At 40.1% G+C, this 21,729-nt stretch overlaps 3 protein-coding genes across 3 annotated transcripts; 1 reads left to right on the forward strand and 2 right to left on the reverse strand.

The window, feature by feature from the left end:
- Positions 1-2,336: 2,336 nt before the first annotated feature.
- rab3b (RAB3B, member RAS oncogene family) lies at positions 2,337-12,816 on the reverse strand. Its single transcript, XM_044044775.1, has 5 exons — positions 12,268-12,816; positions 10,098-10,325; positions 4,087-4,205; positions 3,871-3,995; positions 2,337-2,592 (listed from the first exon to the last, which is right to left on the reverse strand). Exons 2-5 carry the CDS (start codon positions 10,323-10,325, stop codon positions 2,408-2,410), a joined length of 657 nt encoding a protein of 218 aa, XP_043900710.1. The 5' UTR covers positions 12,268-12,816; the 3' UTR covers positions 2,337-2,407.
- A 1,763-nt stretch (positions 12,817-14,579) lies between these two features.
- LOC122781047 (serine/threonine-protein kinase pim-1-like) lies at positions 14,580-15,708 on the reverse strand. Its single transcript, XM_044044541.1, has one exon. It carries the CDS (start codon positions 15,639-15,641, stop codon positions 14,580-14,582), a length of 1,062 nt encoding a protein of 353 aa, XP_043900476.1. The 5' UTR covers positions 15,642-15,708.
- A 3,096-nt stretch (positions 15,709-18,804) lies between these two features.
- cltrn (collectrin, amino acid transport regulator) lies at positions 18,805-21,729 on the forward strand. Its single transcript, XM_044044952.1, has 6 exons — positions 18,805-19,114; positions 19,313-19,371; positions 19,530-19,615; positions 19,782-19,898; positions 20,957-21,151; positions 21,249-21,729. The coding sequence occupies exons 1-6, from the start codon at positions 19,048-19,050 to the stop codon at positions 21,370-21,372; spliced, it is 648 nt and encodes a 215-aa protein (XP_043900887.1). The 5' UTR covers positions 18,805-19,047; the 3' UTR covers positions 21,373-21,729.

Consider the following 21,729-nt stretch of genomic DNA (forward strand, 5'->3'; position numbering starts at 1 on the left):
GGGCACCATGAGAGTCTGAGTGAGGAGTCAGAAACAACCAGAAAACCTAATATATGAAGTCTGTAGAGGAAAAACAACAATAACATTTGAAAATGTGTATCTTATCACCTCTTTTGGTCTCAATACGTCCTGGAACATCTGCTCTGTGTGCTTAAAGCTGTCGTATGTAATATCTGGCGATTGTTCTTCTGCTAACCACTACAGTTTTTCAAAGATCAGTCTAAATTTTTGTCATGGGTAGGTGATCACCCAAGTATGTTCCCCATCACAGTAAGAATCCGCCCACTGATGACCTCACAAAGTGCAGGATCAGACACTGTATCACATAAAGTCTAAATTTACACCATTATCACCGACGTTAAATTACAGTGATGTAAATTGCTTAAGTCAAATTTTTTTGAGTCTGAATTTTTGTGATGTGTAGGTAATCGCCAATTTTGGTAAGAATCCACCCACTGATGACGTCACAAAACACTATCAAAATTTCAAGAAATCCTATTCTCTAATAATGGGCAAAACTGTAAAAATATGTGGACATACATGGTCAAAAGTAATCGGATTTGAACGGAATTTGGTACATGCATGCAGAATCAGACACTCTATCATCAGACTGAATTTAATCCAGATCTAATCCAGATTACGGATTTGGCAGGAATTTTACGTGGTGCAGTCCAGTAGAACAAGTGTACATGTGTATATCTCAGTGACATCTTAACAGATCAGGATGAATTTTGTCATGTCTATCTGAGATGTTAATAGCTCTAAGCAGGTAAAGGGAGCGTTTGTGTGTATACAGCAGCAGAGCTGGGGTGGGGGGAGACAATAAGATTTTATCCCCATAAACTGCTGAATGCTTAAACTTTCCAGCTTGATGTTGCTGTTTTCCCCGTTTGTCTTGAAGTAAAACAAATCAATTCCTGTGAGCAGCACGGGGAAGTGGCCAGGCGACACGAGATCCAAACACACGAGAATCGCGTGGAGCTAATATGCTAAATTAGCACTGTGTGAAGTTATTGTATGATAATGAATGAATCTAACAGACATTTGTTGCCACCGCCACTAAATATTACAAGTTATTTTTGTTTGTTTTTGTTATATACAGATTCATAAATGTTTTTTTTTTATCGTGGACTATGTCGAGTTCCAGATCAAAGGAAACACTTTTACTGTGAAATTCTGTGGAATATTGTCATAAATATTGTTCTGTAGGAATATCGTGATATAATTTCAAGCTCATGTCGCTCCACGCAAATATACGAAACCCTGTTAACACCGAACTTCTAGTCACGTGACTTTCAGCTGCAGCCCTGCGTGCGACTTGTGCGTCGGTGGTTTAGCCCTAAAGCGCCTTTCAAGCAAAACAACGGCACCAAATAAGGCCAGTGACAGTTACACGCACTCAGTATATATACATATATATAAATATATATACAGATATATACATATCTGTATATATACATATATATCCATTTGACCCAACTATCGCAAACAATCTGCAAAACCGACCTGTAAACCTGCGATCGATCGCGAGCAGCTGTGGTGGCGTACGACATTCTAACTTGTGCTACAGTTTGAGGAGAGGCAGTGCTAAGCTAACCTGTCGGAAATGCGCTGCGACGGAATTCCAACACAATCTGAATTTGGCGTGTTCAAAAAACAAGACACAGTTGTAGTTCTACGGTATGTTTCCGAACATTAATCTTTAATCTACGATGTTAGATATGAAACTGGGAGAGCGGTAGCTAGTTTGTTTGTTTGTGTTTTCTTTAGCATTAGCCTGTAGCAAGTGTGTGTCTTTACTGTATATATAATGTACATTCTTGCCTATTTTCCAGTAACACTTGCTCGATTCCTTTTTTTTTACAGTACGGCTAATTCTACTTATTGTATATGTACTTTCTCGCTAGAATCCACATGTTACTGCTGTTAGCTTAATGTTCATTAGCTAAAATCATGTTTTTATTCCTTTGCATCCCCTTTGGCAGTTCTAATTCTAATTCTAATTTTAGTTCTAATTCTATGTGAATAAGCAAAGCAGCGTCAGAATGTTAGCAAGGTCTGAACGAGCCTTTTTCATAACATCCAACCTCAGGAATGTCACGCATGAACATTTTCATCGCAGGAAAGCGCTCCAAACACGCCAAATCAGATTTGGTGCAGAGGACACCGCTGTCCTCACTCCTCGCCGGTGTAAGCAGTCAGATCTCTGTAGGACGCAGAGGTTGGAACTGGCTATAGGAACGTCATTTAGCGAGGTGATGATTAACTGCTCACAAACATGGACTGAAGCAGAGAGTGTGTGTTGAGGAATGTTACGATATTTAACCTTGTTTTTTTCTTGTTTTTTTTTCTTTCTTTTATTTTGGCGGGACGGGGGAGAGAGGAGATGACGACAGACAGGAGACGATCAGCAGCACTTCTGAGGTAGCTGAGCGGGCTTGTCCGTCAGTCTGGTGGTCTTGGATCCGGGAGCCACCGGCACCTCCACGTCCACGCGCTCCGACATCTTCACACAGATGATGTCCACCAGACGCTCGAAGACCTGCCGCACGTTGATGTTCTCCTTCGCGCTCGCTTCGTAGTACTCGAAGCCTGCGTCAGGAAACGGAAAAGTGACCAAAAAAAAATAGCTGCTGCTAATGTTTCATGCATAAAAGGACAGACAGACAGAATGATAATTAATCCCTAATCTTCCTCTGATGTTGCTCATAAAATCTAGAGAGCCTGACAGTTGACAGAGACAGTTTTGTTTCCTGTCACCTGGTGTGAACAACCTGAAGCGTTTACATTTCATAAAAGTCCAACAGTGAAAGTGACAAAACCGGTCCAAGCAAAGTATTACAGTAGTTAAACATCACCCTGAGGTGAAGACCCTCTGTACGGAAGTTAAACTAGTTCAACATTTACTTTAAAAAGTACAATTTTTAAGGACATTGAATCTGCTCCACGACATGACATCACAGAGCTTTGGTGAACTTTGGCTGATCTTTCATTTTATGAAGCATTTATAAAACAACAATAACACACCATGTGTCCTTTTTCACTTGCTGTGAGTTCATTTGTTGAAACAGGTGAATTTAATCTAATCTCGTTCACTTCAGAGTAAATGCCTCCAGAGTAAATATTATTTTAAAAATGTATATAAAATCAATAATGCAGTAACGACTGAAGCACCTGTCACCTATAATGCAGCAGGATATAGGATTTTAAAAAGGGTCATTCCCCAAATTCTCCCCAACAAGTACTTTGGTACTTTTTTGTTCACAGTGGAGGAGGATTTGAGTCACATGGGAATGTTTTTTGGAAACGAAATAAAAAAAGTAGGAATTCTGTTATTAATCAGTACTCTAAAAAAAGAAACCTCAGAATTATGAGAAAATAAGTCAGAATTACTCTGAATTCTGACTTTAGTCACAGAATCTCAATGCAGGACTTCTCATAGTCAGATAATGACGACTCTATGACTTTCAGTTGTGAGTGAATTTCCCCCACATCAAAAAACAACATTTACTGTATACACCATATTTGAAGTAATTTGTGGTGCATCTGTTACCACAAGGTGGCAGCAGCAGCAGTAACAGCAGCAGCATTAACAGTAACAGCAGCAGCAGCAGCGAGTGTTGAGTGAGTAAACTTCATGTGTGTTTGCAAAAGTGTAAGAAGTTTACGAGGTGTCTTGAATGCACCTCGTCAGCTCAACACACCGTAAACTAGTTCTCATGTTTTTATATCTTTTCATATAAATGTTTGAACATATGTATATATATATGTATATATATATACATATATATATACACATATGTGTATATATATATATACATATATGTACATCTTATATTGTATTATAAATGTAGATCCTGGTAGCCTCACCTAACTGGTCAGCGAGGTGTTTTCCTTTCTCTGGAGGAACGATCCTCTCCTCGTCCATGTCACACTTGTTGCCCACCATGATCACCTGAGCGTTGTCCCAGGAGTATGTCTTAATCTGAGTGGCCCTGGAGACACACACACACACACACACACATCAGCCATGTAAGTCTGAACTGAATCTATCAAATTTCCAGTCAAATCGGTCCGGTCACGTACCAGTCCTGGACAGCGTTGAACGACTCCTCGTTGGTGATGTCATACATGAGGATGAAGCCCATGGCACCGCGGTAGTAGGCGGTGGTGATGGTGCGGTATCGCTCCTGACCTGCCGTGTCCTGGAGACAAGAACATCAGAAAAAAAACTACTTTTAAAGGTGCATTCAGACCAAATCTTCAGACAACTCTCTGGAACTCATCACACAAGATCTTCTACCGCTGTGTCTTCATTTAAATTTAAAGTTGTTGTTTTTTTTTACTGTCATTAATTTTTCTAATTGTTTCTTATTCTTATATGATATATTGTCATCATGGTTACATATCGTCATCATGGTTACATATCGTCATCATGGTTATATATCGTCACCATGGTTACATATCGTCATCATGGTTATATATCGTCACCGTGGTTACATATCGTCACCGGTTACATATCATCATCATATATATCGTCACCGTGGTTACATATCGCATCATGGGTATATATCGTCACGGGTTACATATCGCCATCGTGGTGATATATCGCCGTCATATGGTGATATATTGTTATCGATTATATATATATATATCGGTCCCATGTGATATATATCATCATGGTTATACATCCATGGGGTGATATATCATCATCATGGTTATATATCGCATAGGGTGATATATCGTCACCATGGTTACATATCGTCATTGTGGTGATATATCATCATCATGGTTATATATCGTCATCGTGGTGATATATCGTCAACATGGTTACATATCGTTATCGTAATGATATATCGCCACCATGGTGATATATCGTCATCGCGGGTATCCATGGTTACATATATTGTGGTGATATATCATCATCATGGTTATATATCGCCGGTGATATATCGTCAACATGGTTATATATCGCTATTGTGGTGATATATCATCATCATGGTTATATATCGTCATCGTGGTGATATATCATCATCATGGTTACATATTGTCATCGTGGTGAAATATCGTCATTGTGGTGATATGTTGTCATCGTCGTGATATATCGTCACCATGGTTACATATGGTCATTGTGGTGATATATCATCACGTGATATATTGTCACAGGATATATCGTCACTCATGGTTACATATCGTCATCGCAGTGGATATATCGCCACCATGGTTACACATCGCTATTGTGGTTATATATCGTCACCATGGTTACATATCGTCATCATGGTTAAGTATATCACCGCGGTTACATATCGTATATATCGTCACCGTGGTTACATATCGTCATCATGGGTATATATCATCACCGTGGTTACATATCATCATCGTGGTGATATATCGTCACCATGGTGATATATTGTTATCGTGGTGATATATCGTCACCATGGTGATATATCGTCATCGTGGTGATATATCGTCACCATGGTTACACATCGTCATTGTGGTGATATATCATCATCATGGTGATATATTGTCATCGTGGTGATATATCGTCACAGGTCTCATTTCAGGGTGTGGATCCTGTGAAGTGTGCAGCTGAGGGAGGAGATGACGCCCTCAGCTGCACAGTCAGGAGGAGACACAACGCACAGATTCCCCTTATTCTTCTCCTATTCAATTGTGTCAGGCTGTACACTGGGAGGCTAAATGCTGCCCTCTACAGTTCAGTCCTGAATCACAGTTCTTTTGACTGTTGATTTAAGCTCTTATCATCCCATAAATCTGGTATATTTATACATATCTGATGTAAAGTAAACATATTTAACAGTTGTAAACTAATAGTAGTAGAATTTAAAGATCTTTTTTGTGTTGTACCAGTTAATTAGTGTTATTCATGTAAAAGTGATATGTCTCACACTGAGAGACAAACATGGACAAGACAAACTACTGTCCTTACATGTTACTAAGCATTCATTCTACAACTGTAGTTTAATAGGTTAACTCTATAATTATTGTTTATTCACAGCAGATCATTTTGGATATGACATATTAGAACAAACACAGGTTTGACCAGGTCAAAGGTCAAATAAATCTGGCTTCTTAAGCTTCTAAACGCTTCTCTTTGATCTACAAAAAAATGTAAATAAAAAAAACAACTCCACCGCTGGCACGCAAAGCCTTGCTTTGTGAAGGATACACAAATGAGTCAAGTTTACGAGGTTTGTTGAATGCATCTCAACAAACCCTGCGGTACTTTCACTAGTTCTCATGCTGTAGAGTTTTTATGTTTGAATACAGCTTTCAGGGTGTGGTCTACATTTAACCGTATCATTGCTGTCCTCCCTTTCTAGCACCACACAGTGGCCATTGTGGGGGGCGGAGTCTTCTGTAGATTTATCCTTGTCTCAGAGACTCAGAGCCATTTTATCTGAAGCAATAAAAATAAAATCAATCCACTGCATAAACACAGCAGCTGAGTGTCCATGTGACAACCCCCCCCTTCCCCTCCCCCGGTCATAGAATCTACAGCTGCTCAGAGCGCAGTCATTCTTCTAAATGTGTCTCTGTTGTGCTGCTTCCTCTGCTCTCATTCAGCAGTCGACACTTTTGTCTCTTTGTCCTCAGGGATGCAGCGAGTGCTCGCTCGCATTTAATTAACCGCAACATCCTCTGTGTGTGTGTGTGTCGACAGCTTAGTGGGAAGTAAAACGCTGGACTCCATCATTTTAAAACGGTTTGTTTGTCGCTCACTAAAGCCGCAGTACGCGGGATCACTACAAAAAACATAAATATCATATAATACATCATATTAGAAATCTAGTAACAATCGGAAAAATACGTTGTTAGCAAAAAAAATGTGGAGAGCGTTGTTGCTAACCACAGCGACAAATACAACAAACAAATAAGAAGCAAGTGAAATGAACGCTAAATGTAGCAGAGTTGGAATCGTCTGTGAAGTTGCTCCGTCAGAAATTCTGATTAGCTACAATTAGCACCATTAGCTCGGGATGGGAACTGTAGCCAAAGACACCATTTTAGCTAACTTAAGAAACTCTGAGGAAAAAAAGGAACTAAACTAATCACAAATCCCTGGCACACTAGAGAGCAGCTTTTATAAACATCCAACATGGCCGCCACTGAAGAGCAGCAGTCTTTACTAAAGAACTAGAAAACCATTAAAAACTATAAAAAGCACATGGGTTCGCTTGTTTGATCCTCTTATGACATGATCTCGACATGATGTTCAGTCTGGATCATCTGGTTGCTTTCCGGACTCTCTTAAAGAGGCCAGAGTGATCCTCCTCCTTAAAAAACCCACCCTTGACCCGTCTGAAGTAAATAACTACAGACCTGTCTCTCTTCTTCCTTTTCTCTCCAAAACTCTGGAGCGTGCTATCTTTAATCAACTCTCCTCCTACCTTCACTGGAACAACCTTCTTGATCCTCTTCAGTCTGGTTTTAAAGCAGGTCACTCGACCGAAACTGCACTTCTTGCTGTCACTGAGCAACTCCACACTGCCAGGGCTGCCTCTCTCTCCTCTGTGCTCATCCTCTTGGACCTTTCTGCAGCATTTGACACAGTTAACCACCAGATCCTTATTTCCTGCCTTCAAGAACTAGGTGTCTCAGGCTCTGCACTTACCCTACTCTCATCCTATCTTCAAAACCAAACATACAGACTAACCTGGAGAGGATCCGTGTCGGAACCCTGTCCTCTAGCTACTGGGGTCCCTCAGGGTTCTGTCTTGGGCCCTCTCCTCTTCTCTCTATACACCAACTCTCTTGGTTATGATTCTGTCTCATGGTTTTTCCTGAGAGAGAACGGATCTCCGCTTGTCTGACCAACATCTCTCAGTGGATGTCTGACCATCACCTGAAACTCAATCTCGACAAGACTGAGTTTCTTTTTCTCCCAGGAAAGGGCTCTCCCACCACAGATCTAACCATCACCCTCTACGACTCTGTGGTAACGCCTTCTCATACCGCAAGGAACCTGGGTGTGACACTTGATGACCATCTCTCCCTCACTGCCAACGTTGCTGCAACAGCTCAATCTTGCAGATACATGTTGCACAACATCAGAAGGATACGGCCTCTTCTAACCCCGAAGGCGGGACAGGTTCTGGTCCAGGCTCTTGTCATCTCACGCTTGGATTACTGCAACTCCCTCCTGGCTGGTCTTCCTGCATGCGCCATACGACCTCTGCAACTCATCCAGAATGCAGCAGCTCGACTGGTCTTCAACTTACCAAAATTCTCCCACACTACACCGCTCCTCCGCTCCCTTCACTGGCTTCCTGTAACTGCTCGCATCCGCTTCAAGACTCTAGTGCTTGCGTTCCATGCAACAAACGGATCCGGTCCAGCCTACATCCAGGACATGATCAAAACCTACACCCCAGCCCACCCACTCCACTCTTGATCAGTAAACCGGCTCGCTGCCCCCTCACTGAGAGGATCGCAGAGGCACTCGCAGAACTCAAGACTGTTCACTGTCCTGGCTCCCAAATGGTAGAACGAGCTCCCCATCAACATCCGGACAGCAGAAAGCCTCCATAACTTCCGCCGCCGACTAAAAACACATTTCTTCCGACTCTACCTCAACTAAGACGACAACAAAAAAAACAACAAAAAAAAACTTTGCACTTCTGACTAGCACTTCATAGTTTGGCTTACTTGAAGCTCTTACTTACTTCTAGCTCTTATTTGTACCCAAATGTTTAAATGCATTATTGTAAGTCACCTTGGATAAAAGCGTCTGCTAAATGACATGTAATGTAATGTAAATGCTGGAGCAGAAATCTTTCCACTACATTAACCTGCAGAGAGGAGCAGCCAATCAGAGCGTCCTCGCTCCCTGTGGACAGCGCTGTGATTGGTCAAAGACTAGAAGTGGAATAGTGATCTCCTTCTCTCAAATCCCTTTATTTACATAATGGTAAAGGATTTTTTTATTATTTATTGTTATTTATTTATTATTATTGATCAATAAAGAAAAAAAGAAAAAACTTACTGTGGCTTTAATTCAGCTCTGCACATATGTGTCATTGTTTATGGGCGTGTCCAATCTATTTATACTCATCACTGCTGCGCTTTCACTGTGAATCAATCCACTGTGATTGGCTCTACTTATAGCACATAACACACACACACACACACGCACATGTACACACACATGTGCACGCACACACACACACACACACACCTCTCCAGGTTTCTGTGTCTCAACCTCTTCGCCTCAAGTGGTCTCTTTAATTGCCAGTGAAGACAGCAGAGTGTGTGTGTGTGTGTGTGTGTGTGTGTGTGTGTGTGTGTGCGTGTGTGTGTGTCAGTGAGAGAAGTGCGTGAAAAGCTGCTGCCATGGCAACAACATCACCACTGATGATACAAGCTGTAACTGAAGTCTGTCTTTGGTTTTTCTCCTCTGTCAGCAGCAGCTTGTCGTTGTTGCACGTTACACTGTAACCATTAAGTATATAATATAATATAATAATAATATAACATAATATTATACAATATATTATGTTATATTATATTAGTATACATGTATTATACATTATATTAACATGTGTTATTTATATCAAAATGATCATGACAAATTATTCAATTATTACAATATACTGTATTTTATAATAATGTGGCACATTATAACATATTGTTATTCTATTGTATTATATTATTAAGTAATAATATCAAATGTTATTTTATTGTGTTGTGTTATTTTACAACAGTAAGTTTTATTAAATGATTCATTAATAATACATGGAAGAATATGACTTACTGTTATTACATGAATAATATATTATCTAATAATAGGTTACGTGTTCTATTATGTTACAGTTTATTTTATCATATTATATTGTAAAATGTTACGTATTAAACTGTCATAATGTGGTATAATGTTACATTATATATTATCATATTACATTATGATAAAATACAGACAGTAAAACGTTCTCTTGTAATATATATTATATAAAACATGTATTATAACTGTGGTACATTTAAGTGCAATACTTGACAAATATTATGGGAAACAAATGTTATGACCTTAATATTATGGTAGAATATATAAAGCATCATTGTTGTGTGTGTGTCCTCACCCAGATCTGCAGTTTGATCCTCTTGTCGTTGCGATAAACCGTCTTCACCTTGAAGTCGATGCCCACGGTGCTGACGAACGAGTTGCTGAACGAGTCGTCTGCGTAACGGAACAGGAAGGAGGTTTTTCCCACGCTGCTGTTCCCGATGATCAGCAGCTTAAACATGTAATCAAAGTTCTGGTCTGAACCGTCTCGCTGACCGAAACGCTGCTGGTCTGCCTTCGCCATCTGACCCAGGAACACAGACAGGTAAATATAAATGGAAATGAAACAACAAAGACATCAGGTTCTCCTTATTTTATTTATATTTTAAGTAGTTTAAGAAAAGTTTTTATGTTTATTTATATACATATATATATGTACATATATACATACATATATATATATAATGTAAATGTTCAGGGTGTAAAAATATGCATAATGTATATTTGCATGTTTATGTGTATTCTTATGTATATTTTCAGGGTGGAAAAATATACATCATGTATATTTGAAGTTCTTGTCCTTACAGGTTAGGGCACATTTAGATAAAATCACTCAATCATACACAAACCAACAAAATCAATCAAATAAAATAGAGATAAAGATATAATATCCATATATTGATCAGCTTTACTACAGCGTGTGTGTGATTGTCTCTCTGTTGAAAAAGAAATAATCTGCTCCAGCAGCGTTTACCTGACAGTGCAGGACTGAAACATGACTCAGCGAAATGTGAATCTCACACACACACACGCACGCACACACACACACACACACACACAAACACACAAACACTTCCTGTTCCACTTGACTTCACCTGTTCAGTGAAATGAAGCCAAACAGCAGCAGTGACCTTCAGAGTGAATGAGTTAATGTGCAGTTACAGAGTGAATGAGTTAATGTGCAGTTACAGAGTGAATGAGTTAGTGTGCAGTTACAGAGTGAATGAGTTAGCGTGCAGTTACAGGTGTGAATGAGTTACAGTGCAGTTAGAGTGAATGAGTTAATGTGCAGTTACAGAGTGAATGAGTTAGTGTGCAGTTACAGAGTGAATGCAGTTACAGAGTGAATGAGTTAGTGTGCAGTTACAGAGTGAATGAGTTAGTGTGCAGTTACAGAGTGAATGAGTTAGTTTGCAGTTACAGAGTGAATGCAGTTACAGAGTGAATGAGTTAGTGTGCAGTTACAGAGTGAATGCAGTTACAGAGTGAATGAGTTAGTGTCATGGTATGGGTAAGTGGTATTGTGTCTGTGAGTGTGCTCAGTAAGAATAACACTAGAGAATGTGTGTGTGTGTGTGTGTGTGTGTACCTGTATATATATATATATATATATATATATATATATCGTCATGGGAACCAAAACCTATATAATTCAAAGGAAGTGAGGACATTTTGTCTGATCCTCACAACTTTAAAGGGCTTTTTTGGAGTCAAGCCTGGTTTTAGGGTTAGATATGTGTTAAGGGTTAAGAGTTAAGGGTTAGATTTAGTTGTGATGGTTAAGATAAGGGAATACATTATGTCTCTGAGTTTCCTCAGAACACTAGAGAATGCATGTTTGGTCTTGTATGTGTTACCTCTTCAGGACATCGTCTGTCACAAATACGGACCTTGTCAGGACCAGTCGTCCTCATGGAGACCAGAACCTGGTCCTAACGAGGTAGAACCTCTTTTTGAGGGAACTAGTTACATTTAAGCATTTCTTTGTGATGGTTAAGGTTAGGAAATACATTCTGTCTATGAATAATGTGTGTTCCTGTATTTGTTACCTATTCAGGACCAGTCGTCCACATGGAGACCAAAACCTGGTCCTAAAGAGGCACAACCTCATTTCTAAAGGAACTGGTTAAATTTGGAGCTTATTATAGTTGAGGTTAGGTTTAGTCATTAACTGGTTATGGTTAAGGTTAGTGATAAGGCTTTGTCCAAATGAATGGGAGTCAATGCAGAGTCCTGAGAAAAACAGCTGTGTAAACATGTGTGTGTGTGTGTTTATCTTAAGTAGAAGGCGAGACACACACACACACACACACTCTTCATATAGAACATAGGTGCAGCAGCAGATTAAAGGTGGATTGAAGAAGATTCCATTGAGGCTCAGGTTTGATCGACGGTTCTAGATTCAAAAGAACCAAACACCGTCCTCACAGATGTGTGTGTGTGTGTGTGTGTGTGTCATGTCTTACCTCTGCTGGTTCTGATGCTGTCTGTCGCTCTCTCTCTCTCTCTCTCTCTCTCTCTGCTGTGCACCTGACGGTCACAGCTCCTTCAGTGTTCAGTGTCTCTTCAGAAAAACCTACAAAAAAAATCAGCAGTCAAATGAATAAATCCTCAAATGTTTCCTCAGAGGCAACAATGACGCGGCTCCGCTTTCATACACCGCCGGTTTGGTTTGGTTCGGTTCGGATGATCCGGATCTGCTGCTGCCGCGTCGTCGTTCGCACTGGCGGAAAAATGCTTCAGAAATGAGGTGAAACGTCTGCGTTCCGCGGCGGCGCGCGGAGAACGTCTTTACGCAGATACGGTGAAGGTGGAGCGATGTTTGCACAGGCGTCTGCTGCCTGTCACCTTCTCCTCCTCCTCCTCCCAAAATAAGCTCCACCAGTTTCTCTGTAAATCTACAGCTTCTCATCCGTTTTTACTCTTTACTTATCTATTTATTTTTCAGGCTGCAGCTCCTGTTCCGCCCTCTCACGCGGCAGATCGCTGCAACGGCAGAGACGGCAGGAGCGGCAGAGGCGGCAGGAGCGGCAGGAGCGGCAGTCAATTGCTCTATGACTCATAACTGAAGCAGTGAGGCGTGTAATTGCTTCAGCATCAGAAGACACAGAGACAGAGACATACACATACACAGAGACGGAGAAAGAGACAGACACATACACAGAGACGGAGACAGAGACAGACATACACAGAGACAGACACATACACAGAGACGGAGACAGAGACAGACACATACACAGAGGCGGAGACAGAGACAGACATACACAGAGACAGACACATACACAGAGACAGACACAGATACAGAGACAGACACATACACAGAGGGAGACAGACACAGAGACGGAGACAGACATACACAGAGACAGATACAGACAAAGGGACAGAGACAGACACATACACAGAGACAGATACACATACATATACACAGACACAGAGGCAGACAGACACATACACAGAGGCGGAGACAGACACAGAGGCGGGAGACAGACATACACAGAGACAGAGACAGATACAGACAGAGACAGACACATACACAGAGACAGATACACATACATATACATACACAGAGACGAAGACAGACACATACACAGAGACGGAGACAGACACAGAGACGGAGACAGACATACACAGAGACAGATACAGAGACAGACACATACACAGAGACAGATACACATACATATACACATATACAGACACAGAGACAAAGACAGACATACACAGAGTCGGAGACAGAGATGGAGACAGACACATACACAGAGACGGAGACAAACACAGAGACGGAGACAGACATACACAGAGACGGAGACAGACATACACAGAGACAGATACAGACACAGAGACAGATACATATACACATACACATACACATACATATACACATACACATACACAGACACAGACACAGACACAGAGACGGAGACAGAGATGGAGACAGATACAGAGACAGACACAGAGACGGAGACAGACACATACACAGAGACAGACACTTTTAATCCTAACCCTAAACTGAGCCTGGTAAAACCTCATTAGGACCAAGTTTTGGTCTCCATTGTTTGGGTTTGAGTGTTGCGTGACATCATCTACCAGAGCTCCTCCTCTCCCTAAAATACATTTAAGGACATGTATTCTATAATCTATGATTTGATAATATTTACAGTAGATAATCTATGATTAGATAATATTTATAGTAGATAATCTATGATTAGATAATATTTTAACGCCCTCTGAATTATCATATTCTGTATCCAGGCCTCAGAAATACACAACATGTAGTGTCTGGTTTTGTCCAGAAGATGGTGCTGTAATTCCACGATTGTCCCTACCAACTTCCATGTCTTTTAATATTCATGTCCTGTACTTACTTATATTTATATTTATAGATATGTGTGCCAGTAGAACGGCTTAACATCACAGTATGTTGAAGTAAAAAGACAGTTTTGTACTTCAACTGTATGACAGTCAAACATGGACTTTTACTACTCACACTCTCAGAGTGTGCGAAAGACATCATGGTCGCAATGCTCGCAAGCTCGACTCCACCCCTGGCTGATTGTACTCACTCCATTGTAAGTCGCTTTGGATAAAAGCGTCTGCTAAATGACATGTAATGTAATAAGGAAAACTGAGGATGCTGAGTCATGATTATGAGATGCTGAGTCATGATTATGAGGTGTTAAGATACTCATAAATCATGGTTACAATAACTATTACAAAATGTGTTTTTTTTTTACATAAAATACAATTTATTCATATTTTTGGGAGACTTAGTAACAAAGGGTTACAAAGGGAAGCAGGTGGTGAAGCAGTTTGGAGGTGGGGTCGTGGAGGTAGCAGCTGCGTCGGTGAGCCACGGGTGCCGCTTCATTTGCTCCAGAGTCGCTCGATTCTCCGGCTCCAGAGTCAAACACATCTCCAGGAATTCCTGGCAGTGTCTGGACAGACAATAGCTGACTCTGATTTCCTGGTGAATGAAAGCTTCTGTGCTGAAGTTTGAGAATCCTTCCAGCGTTTCATAGAGCAACGCCGCCAACTGCCACACGGTGGTGGGTCCAGCCTTGTATGTCCCATCTCTGAAGAACTCAGGAGGAGCATATGCAGGAGTTCCTGAGAAGCCGCTGTAAGAGGATTTTACATCTCTGAAAATGCGAGCACATCCAAAATCGATGACTCTCACTCGGGGGCCATGGCTGCGATTTTCGATGAGGATGTTTTCGGCCTTGATGTCGCGGTGGAAGACTCGCGCTGCATGCATCTGGATGGCTGCGTCCACCAGCTGCTTCATGATGATCTTCGCCATGTCCTCACCCAGTGGACCATTGCTCTTGAGATACTGTAACAGGTCCACAGCGGTGACTGGTCTCTCCATGACCAGAACAACCTCATGTTCCAGATCATACCAGTTTAATATGGACACAGCTGCAGACTGACCCACCAACTCTGGTCCACCACCCGCTTTCACCATCATCAGCACCTCGAGGGGGATCCTGTACCTCCTTTCATTTAAAATCACTGGGTGCATCTTCACGCATGATTGTGGGATGCGTTTGATCGCCACTGGAAGTTTGTCAGCAAGTCTTCTCCCAGCAAAGACAGAACCAAAACCTCCTTGTCCAAGCATGTAAAATGACTTGTATTTGGTCACAAAGTCCACGTAGCTGGTTCTGAAAAAGATGGAGGTTGTCCCTTCATCCTGCGTGGAAGTCCTCTTCGTCCTGGGTTCCTCAGTTCCTGGCAGGACTTCAACCTCCTTCGACCTTTCAGTCTTTGTGAGATTTGGCTCGTTTCCACGCGTTGGCCATTTTTTCGTTATCTTCTGGATTGTGGAGGTCATTATCTCCATGGTGTCATTGTGTCTGAACCAGTGAAACTGTTGGTGTCCAGACTGAAGAACTTGTGTCTTCTGTCCAAATGACTGGCTCTGAAATATGTATAGTCCCTGGCCTTTGATCCTTTAATGTCCTTTATTGCCCAAACGGCACAGATGACTTTGACTTTGATGCCAGGTGACACGGCTTTGATGACAGGCGTTTTCTTCGACGCACAGAAAAATGAGAAAGATATAAAAGGACGAGTGCTGCACTGAAGAACATTGACCTGTGGAGGGCAGCATTACCTTTCTCACTGTACAGTGTCGCCCATGACCACGTTTACATGAGCAGTGATTAGTTTTCCACAGACGTGTTGGTCAAGTTCAGAGTCAGTGCCAGCACGTAAGCCTTCAAGCTATGTTTAAGTTTATGAAGCAGTGATTTATACATGACGACCTGCCAGGGATTAGAAGAAGGAGAAGAATTAAGATGGTTTAATCCAGACAAAATGACCTATAAATAATTATGTTGTCTAATAAATTTGGAATATAGAATATTTGTAAATATTCTATATGTTCTAGACATTTAATGTGCCAAAGCATTCAAGCGAGCGGACGTTAATCGCTAACGTTATTAGCATACATGACTAGAGTTTAATGAAGTGAAAATTATCGTATTGGCTAACTGACGTTATCTGCAGTTAACTGCAAGCTAGAAGCTAATTTAACGCGTAGAAGTGCACAGCATATTAGCTTTACAAACCATCAACACACACACACACACAGTGGAATTTTTCATTTGCATCTTAGCTAACAGCAGTAATTGACACTAACCACAACATAAAGTCAGATTTTAACATTGTCATGACAGTTTAAACAGCACTTGTAAGCATTTAAGATAATGGACTTTAACCCGCTAATGTTATTAGCATGCACTGTTAGAGTGTTATAAAACAAATATTAATAATATGACATTATCATCTCGGCTAACAGTTAACTGTGAGCTTGAAGCCAATTTAACATTAGCATGACAAACCATCTTAGCTAGCACACAAACACAAACAGAACAAAAAGCCACAATTTCAGCAGGAGAATTTTTATCGCTAATGTTATGAGCAAACATCATGGTCTTGATGTTCCGTCCACATGACTGTGTTTGAATGAAGGACATGAAGGACATGAAGGACATGAAGGACAACGGGACTAAAGGACCAAAGGATCTAAGAATATTAATGTGCATGTATGTGGAAATGCCTGTTAATTGTGTTAAATTGTAAACGCTACAAGTGTTTTTATTTGTGTATTCATTTACAGTGAATATGAAGAAATGAAGTGTCAACTGTAGTGCGTCATTTTTTCTGTAAAAACTGTTTAATAAACTTTGTTTGACTTTAGCTCCAAAATCAATGGCTCCTCCTCCTTTAGATCAATAAAAACATAATAAAAATATAAAACATAAAAGAGTGTGAACTTCACCCTTTTATTCCACACATTCTCTTTTAAAATAAGTCTTTTTATCGTTGTGTTGTTCCATGTTTGCTACTCTGCCAGAACTGAAGTGAACAATGATTTTATTATCACTGCCATAAACTACAGTGTCTCTACTGCCACCATGTGGCCAACAGTGACACCTGCAGTCACAACGCCGTCTCTGTCAAGTCTTTTCGAGGAAAATCCTCAGAATAAAAAACAAAGTGACACGAGAGTTTTTACGAGGACGCGCCTGTTTTTATACAACATTATAAAAGTGAGCGTTCTTAAGAAAAGACTTTGGAAGAAAGTGATAAAACCTCAAAACCTCGTAAAACCTCAGCGAGGTGAGTGGACTCAGCTCTGCTGTGGATTTATGCTGTCATCAACGTGTGTGTGTGTGCGTTTCTGAGTGTGTGTGTGTGTGTGCGTGCGTGTGTGTGTGTGTGTGCGGCTCTCCTCGACACATCTGGATGAATAATTCACCAAACTGCAGCACAGAATAGATGATTAACCTCAAATATACAGCACAGCACGGCACTATCATCCAGAGTGAGTGGGTGAATGAGTGAATGAGTGAATGACTGTCACTGTTTTTATGAAACATTTTATTAAATAGTGACATCAGTTAGTCAGCTGCCAAGTTTGAGGAGTGATTAACAGATTAACAGATTAACAGACAAACAAGCTCAAAAGTTAGAGTTGCCTCTGCACAGACCGGTGCCTGTGGAAGCTTCATTACATTCACTTGCATTCATGATAACAAAACAAACAAGGAAAAAATGACGTCATTTGTTCAGAAAAACATATTTGAAAAAACAAAAATCATGACGAAAGGACTTCATTAAGTCACAAAAACTGAGCTAGAAAAAGCAATCTGGAAAAAATATTTTTCCATCTTTTTAATCCTATAAACTTGACTTTTAGTCATAATTATAGCTTTGTATCTCATTATCTTGCCTTTTCGTGTCTTAATTGTGTCCATCATCTCACAATATCAACCTTTTATCTTATAATTTCGACTTTTTGTTGCATTAAAATGACTTTTGTCACATAATCTTCTATGATTTATGATTTTCTTAATCCAATAAATTGCAATTTATTTTTATACTTCACAGTTATTACATTCTATAACAACCTCTCTCACAACTTTGACTTTTTATCGTTATTATGAATTTATACATTTTACAACCGTATATCTATCTAATGAATTCTACTCTTTATCTCACATTAGTTATATATATATATATATCTTTCTCTCTCTATATATACAGATATATAGATATTTATATGTATGTATAGATTTATCTACATCATCACTACCTTTTGACTTGTTATCTCACACTTAAATACTTCAAAATAATGACTTTTTATCTCCCATTTATTCCATGTTATCTCATAAATTTGACGTTTTATCCCATAATTTTCACTTTCCATGAGAATCTGGATGTTTTAGTTGTGCCGGTGTTTGCCTTCCACGCAGTTCAGAGCAAATATAATGAGCTTATATTAATGAGAGCGCGACTGTTTTTGCCAAATCAGGATTTTGCTCTTGAAAGAATGCAGCGTTCCAGTGACGCAGCCTGCAGATCTGCTCTGATGTGGTCAGGTACTGGTCAAGTTAATGGTCAAGTTAATGGTCAGATCTGGTCCAAACTGTGTGTGTGTGTGTGGATGTGAAAGGTGCAGCAGGTCACGGTGAACAGAAACAGACTGTGCTGTGGTGTCTGAGGCTGAACAAACACTTTACAGTCTCCATGGTGTGAGGCGGCGCTGGCCTCGCGCACACACTTTTATTCTTCCTTTTGTTTTTTTCCTTGCTTTAAAGAGAGAGGACAGGATGTCTCAGGTGTGTCCTTCTGCTTAACCATTAAACCCAGACATGATCCAGTGACGTTCCTCAGCTGACGGCCTCCAACGAGACTTTTTTTCACTTTGATCATTTTGCTTCTTTTTCCTCACTGCAAAAATGTTAGAAAAGATCTTTTTGCTGCTTTGTTTTTCCTCCGCGTTGGCAAACCAACTGTGTAAACCAGGTAAGAATTGTCTTTTATATCACAAACAGTGTCAGTATAAAAGAATGCACTTTGTAATCTCTGAGTCTGGCACAAACACAGACACATGACTCGCATGTTGTTTGCTTTTCATGAAGTGATGTTTTTGTTGGATTTAAGTCTTTGGCAGCAGATTATTGAAGACAGACGGGAGATTTAAACATAATTGTGTCCTTACAGACGCTTCAGACGGATATAAAGTTCGAATCAGCCTCAAAACTGCTCTGGGAGACGACGCTGTACGTACATGTGTCAACTTCATTCTCATAAATGCACATTTTTGATGGCTTTACTTGAACCTGTTGCCCATGTGTGTGTGAGTGTGTGTGTTTGTGTGTGTTTGTGTGAGCTGGTTAATGTGGTGATAAATTAACCCGTGCTCCGTCCACTCCTGCAGTACGTCTGGAATGAAAATGAAATGTTCTTTTTCCGATCCACTCTGGCGTTCGCCATGAGGACTCATGTCAGCGGACAGAGATTTGAGTGCGTAAACGTCTATTTTTATTACTATTATTAGTATTCTTTTTATTATTATTATTAGAATAATAATAACAAATCAATCATTTCAACATTATCACACAGCGTGTGAATCATGTGAAGCTGTGAACACAGAGGAATCAGTGGCTCGTCTTTGTTTGTTTGTCACCAGAGTGTCGAACATTGTCGTGTGTAACGAGACGCCCAGAGTTTCCTTCTGGTTTGTGGTGACGTCGCCGCAGAATCTGTCGCAACTCATCGATAAAGAACACGTGGAGGAGGCCATCAGGTGATCACATGACACAAGAACAATAAAAAAACTCTATTAAATAAAATAAATACATGTTTTTCAAGGTTATTGAAGAATTAAAAAGTGATATGACACTGAGTTAACTTAAGTTTAAATCAACCTGTGGATATTAAACTCTGTTTTAAATGCGTCATTTGTTACATGCGTTTATCTAATATTCTGCTTTTTGGTGACGTCTATAGATCTGTCACTGTTATTGATTCCATACGAGCAGTTACAATAAAAATAAAAAAAATAAAAAGTTTTTCATTATTTCTCCTGAAAATGTGTCATTCTGCTAACGTTAGCCAAACATTAGCTGTCACGGTTTTGTCATATAAAAAGAGTTTAGCAGCAAAACATCGTGATTTCATTGTGATTTAATTTAAGGATGTTTTTGTTAGGAATTTTTCATAAAGACAAAATTTGTTATAATGCTACAGTGCTGCGATGATGCTAACAGCTGTAGCAGTTTAATGTGAATGTGTTCCTTCTGCTAATGTTAGCTTCATTTAGCCACCATAGCTCCCACTAGAACAAATAAAGCCAAATATCTTAGAAGCAAAACATATTAATGTAGGCAAGGATGCGTATTTTAGACAATAATTTAAATTTTATGAACAAAAGATATGCTCATATGCTATGTAACTGTGGTGTTTGGATGACAAGTTGATGCTAACAGCTGTAGCTCTAGGCTTTTTTGTACTGTTAGCTACAGTTAGCCACCATAGCTCATACTAGAACAAATAAAGTTACATTTTTAGCAGCAAACATGGTCATGTGGGCAGGGATGAGGTTTTTTTTAGCTATTAATTAAAATGTTTTGGATGACGTATTAATGCTAACAGTTGTTGTTTTGTTTCTGTGAGCTAATTTTAGCCACCAAAATAAATAAAGCAATGTTTTAGCATTAGCACATGTTAATGTAGGCAAGGATGTCATTTTAAGACATTAATTTAAACGTCTTCTTATGAAAACTATTCATGGGGAAAAACTGAGCAGAAATGTTAAATAAAAAATAAGAAAATGTGTTTTTTCTTTGTGTCTTTGCTCATTAGAAAGTCCAGGAGTCGGATCAACAGCGCTTTCCTACTCACGGATAACACGCTGGAGTTTATCGGGATCCATCCCACGCTGGCCGCTCCAGTCGAGCCGGTCACGCCTCCGTGGCTCATCGTGTTCGGGGTGGTGATGGGCGCTATCGCCGCCGGGATCGTCGTCTACATGGTGTCCACTGTGGTCAGAAAGAAACGGTACAGAAAACCTGATCTTTATTTTTGTATCTATGTCGTAACCGAACCTTGTGCTTCTGGCTTTTTTAAATTATAATTGTTAATATTTTTATTCCAGTAAGAAGAACGAGAAAACAAACGGCGACGACACAGACGGCGAGACGCGAGTGAAGACGATAGAAAGCGGCAGAGCAGCTGACGGCGTTTATAACCTGTCCTTCGCTGATGACGAGAGATTGTAAACTTTTATCTAAAAAACCCACTCCCATATGAACAATAAATCTTAGAATGGAAACATTAGGGTTATTTTATTCAAGGTTTTTAAGTGTGATTGTATGAGGTAATGACATAGCTGTGAGCGCCCCCTGCTGCTGAGAACCAGCCCATCAGGACACAATGAAACACAGATTTTAGCCACTGAGCAAAAGGTTCACCAAATAAAACTAAATCTACGTGGGTTTCTTAAATAATTACAAATAGTCACTCTGACTCACCAGACACTTCATTAGGTGCTGATTCTTCTTCTTCTTTAACGACCTCTCCTGTCCATGATGTTTCATTACTGCCATCTCCTGGAATTAAAAGACTCCTACACTCCA

This window comes from Solea senegalensis, linkage group LG14, assembly GCF_019176455.1.
Source record: "Solea senegalensis isolate Sse05_10M linkage group LG14, IFAPA_SoseM_1, whole genome shotgun sequence".
Lineage (NCBI taxonomy): Eukaryota > Metazoa > Chordata > Actinopteri > Pleuronectiformes > Soleidae > Solea > Solea senegalensis.